This window comes from Pygoscelis adeliae, unplaced genomic scaffold, assembly GCF_000699105.1.
Source record: "Pygoscelis adeliae isolate BGI_AS28 unplaced genomic scaffold, ASM69910v1 Scaffold13, whole genome shotgun sequence".
Classification (NCBI taxonomy): Eukaryota; Metazoa; Chordata; class Aves; order Sphenisciformes; family Spheniscidae; genus Pygoscelis; species Pygoscelis adeliae.
Window position 1 is genome coordinate 1,057,426 of NW_008824499.1, and position 9,266 is coordinate 1,066,691.

General features: G+C 57.5%; 1 protein-coding gene across 1 annotated transcript in view; it reads left to right on the forward strand.

Annotated features, from left to right (window-relative positions):
• The window catches only part of TLE3 (transducin-like enhancer of split 3), a 28,200-nt gene that overhangs the window by 16,081 nt on the left and 2,853 nt on the right, over nt 1-9,266 (forward strand). The window contains exons 5-16 of the mRNA XM_009321512.1: nt 7-40; nt 1,413-1,429; nt 3,750-3,869; nt 4,135-4,185; nt 4,365-4,520; nt 4,660-4,792; nt 5,085-5,266; nt 5,919-5,995; nt 6,238-6,487; nt 6,667-6,914; nt 7,241-7,388; nt 8,694-8,844. Coding sequence (XP_009319787.1) covers nt 7-40; nt 1,413-1,429; nt 3,750-3,869; nt 4,135-4,185; nt 4,365-4,520; nt 4,660-4,792; nt 5,085-5,266; nt 5,919-5,995; nt 6,238-6,487; nt 6,667-6,914; nt 7,241-7,388; nt 8,694-8,844 — 1,567 coding nt within the window. The remainder of the gene's footprint in view (nt 1-6; nt 41-1,412; nt 1,430-3,749; nt 3,870-4,134; nt 4,186-4,364; nt 4,521-4,659; nt 4,793-5,084; nt 5,267-5,918; nt 5,996-6,237; nt 6,488-6,666; nt 6,915-7,240; nt 7,389-8,693; nt 8,845-9,266) is intronic.

Genomic DNA, 9,266 nt, shown 5'->3' on the forward strand with positions numbered 1-9,266 from the left:
GTCAAGGATGAGAAAAACCATCACGACTTGGACCACAGAGGTGAGAGCGAGGGGTTGGGTCGATGCGGTCCCTGGGCGCTGCTCATCGCTGCATCCCGTGGTGCTAGAAATGCCCTGGTCCAGGCATGGCTCTGCTCCCACCGCCCCATCCCTCGAGGGAACGGGCTTCAGGGGATGGGCTTCTGCTTTTAGGGGTGTAGCTTTCCCTAAATGATGCTTGAGCCCCTTAGCTCAGCACGGGCAGCCAAAGGAGGTGCCGCCGCTGTTGCAGCAATTCCCAGTGGCAGTTTCTAGGCGATCACAAAACTTTCCCTGCTTTTCTTGTTTGCTGAGGTCAAGAAGATCCTTGGGAGCAGCTCGGGGATGGTGGGGTTTTTGAGGTGGCAGGGGAGGAGGGGACTTGCCTCCTGACTGCTCCTTTCTGTGCTCATTTAGGGCAGGGAATGCAAATTGCCCCAGGAAATTACACTGGCAGATTGACCTCTGTCGGGTTGATTTGCTCGTGTGCCTCCTGAGTTTGCACGCAGGTTTGAGTCCTCACAGGCTTTGATGGAGTCCTGCTGCAAATCCTGCGTCCCCATTCAGCCATGCCTTAATGGTGAAGCAGCCTTCCTCCTCCTCCTCCTCTCACTGTCAGAGACTTTCGATGGTCTGGAAACCAGCAGTATTCACTAGCAAACTTGTTTTTTCTTATTATTAGTGATATGACAATCTTTTTAGAAGAAGAAATGATGCATGAGTTTGGTTGCAAACCAGCAGCATTGAAGATTTTCCTCACAAATCCCCCTGCCCATTAACACATGAAGATCTGAGATCTTCCCCGTAATACACCCATTTGCAGGGCAGTTATCCAACAGCCTCACGAAGCTGTTGGGCTCTTCTGCTGGTGGATTTGGGGTGTTTTTCCTCCCCGTGAAAGCCAGTGAGAAAAAACTATTGGTAGCAATTATCCAATTTTTTCTTATTTTTCTCCATGGATTCAAATTACCAGGAGATCCCAGGGAAAACAGGGCTGTTTGTGTACAAATTAATGGCTAAACCACATCCCACTGATGTGGCTGTGGGGACGGGTGGTCGGGACCTTCTCCTGGGTTTGTGACTTTGGGTACAAGAGCCTTAGGCTGATGCCGTTCCTCTTGCATTTCAGGGCATTTCCCCTTTCCTCTGTCTGTTTTGCCAAATAAATCACACTATCAAAAAGAAAGGGGGAGGAGGCAGCGGGAGCTGGATGGACAAGGGATATGAATTTTAAAGCAAAGCTGAAGAGAGCCCAGATAGGTTTTGAGTTAATGAGGAGCTTCTGGATTTTTTTTTTTTCTCTGTTTTAAGACTTATTCTAACTTGCTTTTATTTTTCTGTCTTCTCTTTATTTTGGCTGTGACCTTGTCTCTGACACCGTCGTCTTCTAAAAGAGCGAGACTCAAGTGCAGTAAGTTCTATTAACCTCCTTTTTTGTCAGCTTCTGGTGGCTGCATGTTTTTGTTTTATCTGTTGTTTTAAAAAACAGGCTTGTGGGTGTGAGCTCCAGGGACGTCTTTTGCACAGGTCCTATTTAATTTAAAAAAAAAAAAAAAAGGCAAGAAAAAAAACCCCACCCTGGCTGGAAGAGCTGCTGGGCTGTTGGCTGTGCCAGAGCGAGTGGAGCCGCCTCCTCCGGGCCAGTTATGAGATTTGGTTTAAATCTTTTTGATTGCTGCAGAGCTTCAAGATTCGGTTTCAATTGACTAAGCCCTGTGAATGAGCACAGTCAAGTCTGTGCAGCTAAAACTCCTTCAGCGATTAGGAAAGCTATTTTATTCCTGATCACTCTTCTATTATCTTGGGTCATCTAATCTGTCGGGATGGGTTTGGCTATTACGCCGTGTTAAGTAGGACTTGGAAGGTCAAGCAGTTAACTAACCAGCTAAATAACCGTGGTGGAGGGCAACCGTCACCTCCAGCACGGCTGCTTTTTATTTGTTTCCCCGACATCTCGGTGTTAATAGCAGCCGTTTGGTTCTTGTTTTGGCTGGGTGCAGTGCCTGAGCGTGGATGGAGAGGGCGATGAATATATTTTTCGGTGGGCAGAAGCTGGTAGGAGCCTGGTGGGGGGCTGCCCTCCCCGTGGGGGGAGGCTGAGCCCGCGCCCCCCGCCCTTGGGGCGCACAATGCCGCTGTCTCGGGGAAAAGCTGGCAGGACAAAGCCCGGCTGAGCCGCGGCTTTGCAGCGATTTCCTGCCATCCCCGAGCCCACAAATGGGCCTTTTGAGAGCCGGGGGCGGATGGGAAGAAAAGTGCTATTTAAGGGGGGAGAGGGGAATTGGGCATCATTAACCTGCTCCTTCGGTGGGGAGGGGGCCGTCAGAGATGGGAAGGTTCCCGATCTATAAAATAAAATATGGGGTATTCCCCGTGGAGGTTTAATGTGCACAATAATCAGAGTTAGTCATTCATATTTTCCTAGCCTTGCCTGCGCAATAAAAAATATTTAGTTTCTTGGCGGCGGGCCAGTGACGGGCTGAATGGATCGATGCCTCTAAATGCTTGACATGATTCTCTGGTAGCTGCGAGGTTTTTCAGCATGACTGCCTGAGAAGAAAGACCCCGGTGTTATCCAAAGCTGCTTATTGGGTACCGAGGAGAAACATGAACTGCTTTAGTTCTCCCTTTCAGCCGGGAAAGAAAGGCAGGCAGAGGAGCTTAGGAACATTTCTGCTTAGCAGGGGTGGCAGGCTCTGCTACAAGACACGAAATGATGGTAATTTCTCTTGCTGCTCCGAGAAACTAATTGAAGGGCATCTGCGCGGGGCCGGGGCCATGCCACAGGGCGATGCAGGGCTGGGCTTTCTCCGGCGCTCTTGGGGTGGTTTTGTGCTGCCATTTTTGCTCCCGGCCCAGTCCTGGCATGCGAGGGGCTTTCCTGGGAATGCCAGCATCTCCTGGGCTTTGCTGCTTGAAGCGGGCACAGAAAGCCCCCCCCCTGAGCAGAGCTGCACTGCGGGGCACCCAGCTCCGCCGCCCCTGGCGACGTGGATTTTTCCAAATGTTTTTTGGGTGCCCTTTGGCTCGGCAGAGCTCGGCTGCTGGTGCGGCTTAGCCAGGGGTGGGATGAAGCAGTTCCTTTGCTCTCCTAATGAACACCAGGGATGAGGCCCCAGCTCTGCTGATACTGGAGGAAGCACTCATGGGCTCTCGTGGGTGCCAGCCCTTGTGCAAAGCCCTTCCCCTGCCCAGGGCCGGGGCAGAGCTCTGGTACTCCCTGTGGGGGACAGGGGATGATGGGGCTGGTTTAGGGGAGCGCAGCTTTTCCCCTCTCTGCATTGCCCAGTACCTGCCGGTGGATCCCAGCGGTTGCTGGGAGCTGCTGTAATTGCACACCGCTTCCTCCCAGGGTTTGCCTTTTTAAACAACAACCAGCTCCTCCCTTTTTTTCTGCTGTGCTTTTTGCAGTAAATAGGCTCGGGTGCCCACAAGCAGCCTTGCTGGAATGGAGAAGCCGCACGGGGCTGCCCTGGCAGCATCCCCGGGGCTCGAAGTGATGCTCAGTGCGGTGGTGGCCATCCTCCAGCCTAGGCTGGACCCCATCCCCAGCTCCCTAGCATGGTGGGGCCGGGAGTCTCACCCCACTGATGGAGTTTCACAGTCTAGGGCAGGGCTGGGTTTTGGGCTCGGTGCTGGCTGGAGGGCTGTTTGCAGCACCTTCCAAGCTGCTGATCATGAAGTCCTGTTTCCTTCTGTTTCCAACTTGAAAGTTTTGTTTGTTACTGCAGAATAATTCCGTTTCGCCCTCGGAAAGCCTGAGAGCCAGCGAGAAGCACCGGAGCTCCACAGACTACAGCATCGACTCCAAGAAGAGGAAAGCAGAGGAGAAGGACAGCATGAGCCGATATGTGAGTGGCAGGGACAGTCTGCAGCTGGGTCTGGTGGCCGGGGGGTGCTGAGAGCCACTGGGGGACGTGGTGGCCCAAGGCACGGGGCATGCGGCATGTGTTTGGGCAGGACTTTGGGTGGGAGAAAGCGGGGTTTGGGTAAAACTTTCCAAACGTGGTGTGGGTGACCTGTGTCCTGCTGCTGGGGGGGTTTGGCTCCCTGGGGGGTTGCCCCCCACCCCAGGGTTTGGCAGCTCTGCGGGGTGTAACTCACTTTGTGTTTCAGGATAGCGATGGTGACAAGAGCGATGACCTGGTGGTCGATGTCTCCAACGAGGTGAGCTGTGGGGGCATTTCGGCAGGTCCGCTCCTCTCCCTGCGGCACGGTGGGGGTTTGGGGGCTGAGGGGCGATGCCTTAGGGGCCCCCCGGCACCGGCCCAATTCCTGCCTGAAAGGGGAGCCGGAGGGAGCCCTCACTGCTGCTGGGGGTGCCAATGCTTTCTCCTGTCTCGCAGGACCCCGCCACCCCCCGGGTCAGCCCAGCTCACTCCCCCCCGGAGAACGGCATAGACAAAGCCCGTGGGCTGAAGAAGGGGGATGCGCCAAACAGCCCTGCCTCGGTTGCCTCCTCCAGCAGCACTCCCTCCTCCAAGACTAAAGACCTGGGCCATGTACGTCCTTTGTTCTGCCAGGGGGGTCGGGCCCCGCCAGCTGTGGATGCTTTCTGGGTCTGGGGGCTTGCCGAGCAGGGGCTGCGGATGCCAGTGATTGAACCTTATCCTTTCTTTTTTTCATCCTTTCTCTATCCAGAATGACAAATCGTCGACGCCCGGGCTCAAGTCAAACACTCCGACGCCAAGGAATGACGCTCCGACCCCAGGGACGAGCAGCACCCCAGGGCTGCGGCCGATGCCCGGCAAGCCGACCGGCATGGACCCCCTGGGTGAGTACTGCTGCCCTGGGTGCCCCGCGGTCCCCTGGTGCCCCCACTCTGCTGCTGTCCCCAGCATGGCTTCAGCCCGTGCCCTCCACTGGGGGCACAGCAGCTTGCGGGGGGGTCACGCTTTTTGGGGACCTAATGCAGCTCAGGACAGGGATGCCAGCAGCTCCAGTGGTCCTCATGCCAGAGGTGGGGTGAGGAGGGAGGTCCAGCCATTTCATTTCCTCCTCTGGGGTGAGTGGGGCTGGATGCTGGCGGGCTCCGTCCCCTGACCGTGTCCCCAACCCTCCCGCAGCCTCGGCCCTGCGGACACCCATCTCCATCGCGGGCTCCTACGCAGCTCCCTTCGCCATGATGGGGCACCATGAGATGAATGGCTCGCTCACCAGCCCCGGCGCCTACGCAGGGCTCCACAACATCCCCCCACAGATGAGTGCCGCCGCCGCCGCCGCCGCTGCCTATGGCCGGTCGCCAATGGTGAGCTTTGGAGCTGTACGTAGCACTTTTAGCTCCTTTTCTCGCTCCCGGTGGGGTGGTGGGTGTGGGGAGAGTTTGGGGGGGGTGCAGGGCGGGCTTCCCTGTGTCAGCTGTGAAACTGGGGCTCCTCACTGGCTGCATTTTGAGTCAGCCACCATCAAAGGGTGCTGGGCATGGACATGCCTCCCCATGGGGTGATGCGCATGTGCCGCTACATTGGGATTTATCTTTCCCTCTATGCATGGGAAGTACCAGCTGTGCAGCCCCCTTCCCCTTACTCTTGCTAAACGCTCAGTCGTATGCTTTAAGGCAAAATACAGGCAAAACAAGAAGCAGAATGTTGCTATTAATTGAGAGATGGGAGTTTCTGCAGCCAGGGTGCTGGGCATGGCTTGGCTGCTCCTGTCCCTGGGGGCCTGGGAACAGCATGGGGAGGGTGAGCATGTCCCACACCGGTCCCTGCAGACTGGAAGTCTTCGGCTAATTCCCCAGTCATTCGCTAGGGGAAAAAGTAATGATTAGCTATTTAGCAGCAAAGAAAAAGAGGGAGCTACTGAGTGTCTCCACGCCTGCCCAGGCTTGTGGACGGGAAGCTGTTTTCTCGCGTGCCCAGCTCATGCCTGGCCTTACCCATGTGTGTGTCTCTTGGCAGGTTGGTTTTGACCCGCACCCACCCATGAGAGCCCCCGGCTTGCCGTCGAGCCTGGCGTCCATCCCCGGAGGGAAACCGTAAGCCCCTCTTGGTCTTCTTGTGCACTGGGTGGGGATGAGTGTGCCTGGGAGGGAGATGAGCATGGGGCTTCACCCAGGGCTGGGTCCGGCCAAGACCTTGGAGAGCAGTGGTGGCCTCTGGCCCCCAGCAAGGCACAACCTGGGTTGCAATGCCACCCAACGCCCCCCCCCCCCTTACCCTGGGTTTGCAGCAAACCTCTGTCTCCGGGGCTGACCCCCCCATTTGCCCTCCCCGGCAGAGCCTATTCCTTCCACGTGAGTGCTGATGGGCAGATGCAGCCGGTCCCCTTTCCCCACGATGCCCTGGCGGGTCCCGGCATCCCACGGCACGCCCGGCAGATCAACACACTGAGCCACGGGGAGGTGGTGTGCGCCGTCACCATCAGCAACCCCACCAGGCACGTCTACACGGGGGGAAAGGGGTGTGTGAAGATCTGGGACATCAGCCAGCCGGGCAGCAAGAGCCCCATCTCCCAGCTGGACTGCCTGGTAAGGGGACTTGGGGCAGTGCTGCCTCGCGTGGGAGCTGGAGCATTCCTGATGCACGCGCAAACGAGCAAGCCATAATGGATTGCTTCTGGTCCCCAAGCGTGTGTCCCCTCCTGCTTTCCCCTGCCTCTTAATGCAATCATTCATTGTCCTCCTGCTAACATCTCTTTCTCCTCCAGAACAGAGATAACTACATCCGCTCCTGCAAACTCCTCCCTGATGGCCGCACGCTGATCGTGGGAGGCGAGGCGAGCACGCTCACCATCTGGGACCTGGCTTCCCCCACACCCCGCATCAAGGCCGAGCTGACCTCCTCTGCTCCCGCCTGCTACGCCCTGGCCATCAGCCCCGACGCCAAAGTCTGCTTCTCCTGCTGCAGCGACGGCAACATTGCCGTCTGGGACCTGCACAACCAGACGCTTGTCAGGTGAGCCAGCCTCGGCACGCGGCTGCGGCAGGAGGGCTGGGAGCACCGGGGGTTGCTCTTCTCCATAATCGGGGTCTTTCTGGCCGTGTTTTGGCATGAGTGCCTTGGGGATAGCAACAAGAATGCTATCTCGTGATGCTTTGTCTGTAAGTGAGCCCAGCGGGCTTGGCCGGGCTGGTGTGCCTTGGTAAAGGATGCTCCCTGGTTAGATTTCCAGGTGTGCTTGGTGCAGGGAAGCCTCATAAATGCAGCCTGAGCACCAGCTCCCTACGTGCTTTTTGCTAGTGTTCCCCTTGGAGGTTTGCATTATTTTTTGTTGTTTAAAGGCAATTCCAAGGCCACACAGATGGTGCCAGCTGCATAGATATCTCGCACGATGGTACAAAGTTGTGGACGGGGGGTCTGGACAACACAGTGCGCTCCTGGGACCTGCGGGAAGGGAGGCAGCTCCAGCAGCATGACTTTACTTCCCAGGTAAGCATGGGGTGCCCTTGGCCCTGGGAGGGGGAACATCCTGGCCTCGTTGTGCAGCTCCTTGTGGAGACCCCATACAGGGGTTTATCCCTCCATGGAAACCGGGGCAGCCCTCTCGGCAGCTGGTCTGTGTGTGGGAGGGGGCTCTTCCTGCTGGGAAAGTGGCCTGCACGGGCCCCTGTTAGCTCTGTGCATGGCTGTCCCAGTGCTCTAGGTGTAACACAGGAATGTTCAAGGCAGCAAGAGCTGCAGGGCTCCCTGCCTGGCTTTTGTTTCGGCTCCTCTTTCATTGCTTTTTCATCCACTGCAAGACTAGGTTGCCATTAAGAAAGTAGTGGTTGCTTAGGGATGCCCGCGGGTGTTACAGGCTGGCTCTGGGTGCCCTGCAGGTGGGATGGCTGCAGGGCTCAGGCACCTGCCTCTGCCTGCAGAGCCTCCCGGAGCCCTTGTCCAAAGCTGGGACCTTGTGTCCTCTTGGCAAATGCAGCAGTCTCCGTGGGGCTGGAGCCGCCCTGGCACTCGCAGGTTTCGCGCAGCTGCTCCGAACCCCTGAATACGTGCACATGCCTCTCCGGATCCTGCTGTACCTCTTCAGGGCTGGCCAGCAGCCTCCACCAATGCCATATGGCTGGTGAAACTGGAGTTGTGTGATCAGCGTCCAGAAAGGCAGCAGCGTGGCCGAGGTCTCTGCTGCATCCCAGCTGCTGACCCCATGGCACTGGTGGTCGGGACTTTCCACTGCATTAACACTCGCCATCATGGAGCTGGGCATCCAGAAGCCGTGCCACCACAGTTTCCAGCCCACGAGTAGCCGTGGCTTAGAGCTTATTTAGTCTTGCTGCCTTCCGTGCCTAGTTTTCCTCTTCTGGAGAATGCCAGGAAGGTATTTTCTGTCCAGAGACAGAAGTGCTGTCCCTGGAAGAGGCTGTGTTTCAGCCGGGGTGCCTCGGCCAGGGCAAGAGCCAGGGCTGCGCTGCAGGGGCAGATGCCATCCGCTGGCTCCCAGCTTTGCTGTGCCCGTGTTTCAGTGGCTGGGGCCACTTGGTGATCTAAGAAGACCAGGCTGCGTCCTTCCCTGCCTGTCGGGCTGTTTCTCTTCTGAATGGCTAGCCTCGCTGCCATCACGTTACTAAAATCACCAACGGGATCACCCCCAGCTCGGCTCGTGCCCGGGCGATGGGCCTCTCTTCCCGATGGGGAATTGCCAGGGACACAGAGGTGGCTGGTGCCTGCTCGGTCAGGGGGCTGCAGGCAGAGCTGGTGGGTGCAAACCCCTCCCTGAGCACCCCTCTGTCCCCCCTGCAGATCTTCTCACTGGGGTACTGCCCGACGGGCGAGTGGCTCGCAGTGGGCATGGAGAGCAGCAACGTGGAAGTGCTGCACCACACAAAACCCGACAAGTACCAGCTGCACCTCCACGAGAGCTGCGTCCTCTCCCTCAAGTTTGCCTACTGCGGTAAGCAGCCCTAAACTCGGCTCCTTCGGTGACAGCTGGGGATGCGCACGAGGACCGCGGCAGGAAGGGACAATGCACGGCACGGTGGCAGAGGGCTGAGCACAGAGGCTTCCAGCAGGATCTGTCCCATGGATGGTGCCATTGGGGATTATCCCTGTAAAATGATCCCAGTCGTGGTTGCAAATTGCCGTGTTGCGGGAGGTGAACCAACGCCTGCCTGTGTGCGAGCGCGGGGCAGTGCTGGGATGAGTCCCGTCAGGAGAGGGGCTGGGGCGAGCATCTCTGGAAAACCTCCAGATTTTCCAATTTCTCCAAAATCTCCAATTTCTGAGGGTAAACAGCCAGAAGCCTCCGGAGGCAGGGAGAGGCCGGCCGCGGGGTCCAGCCGGCGGCTTTGGTGCTGCCCGCCGGGGCGGCGGGGG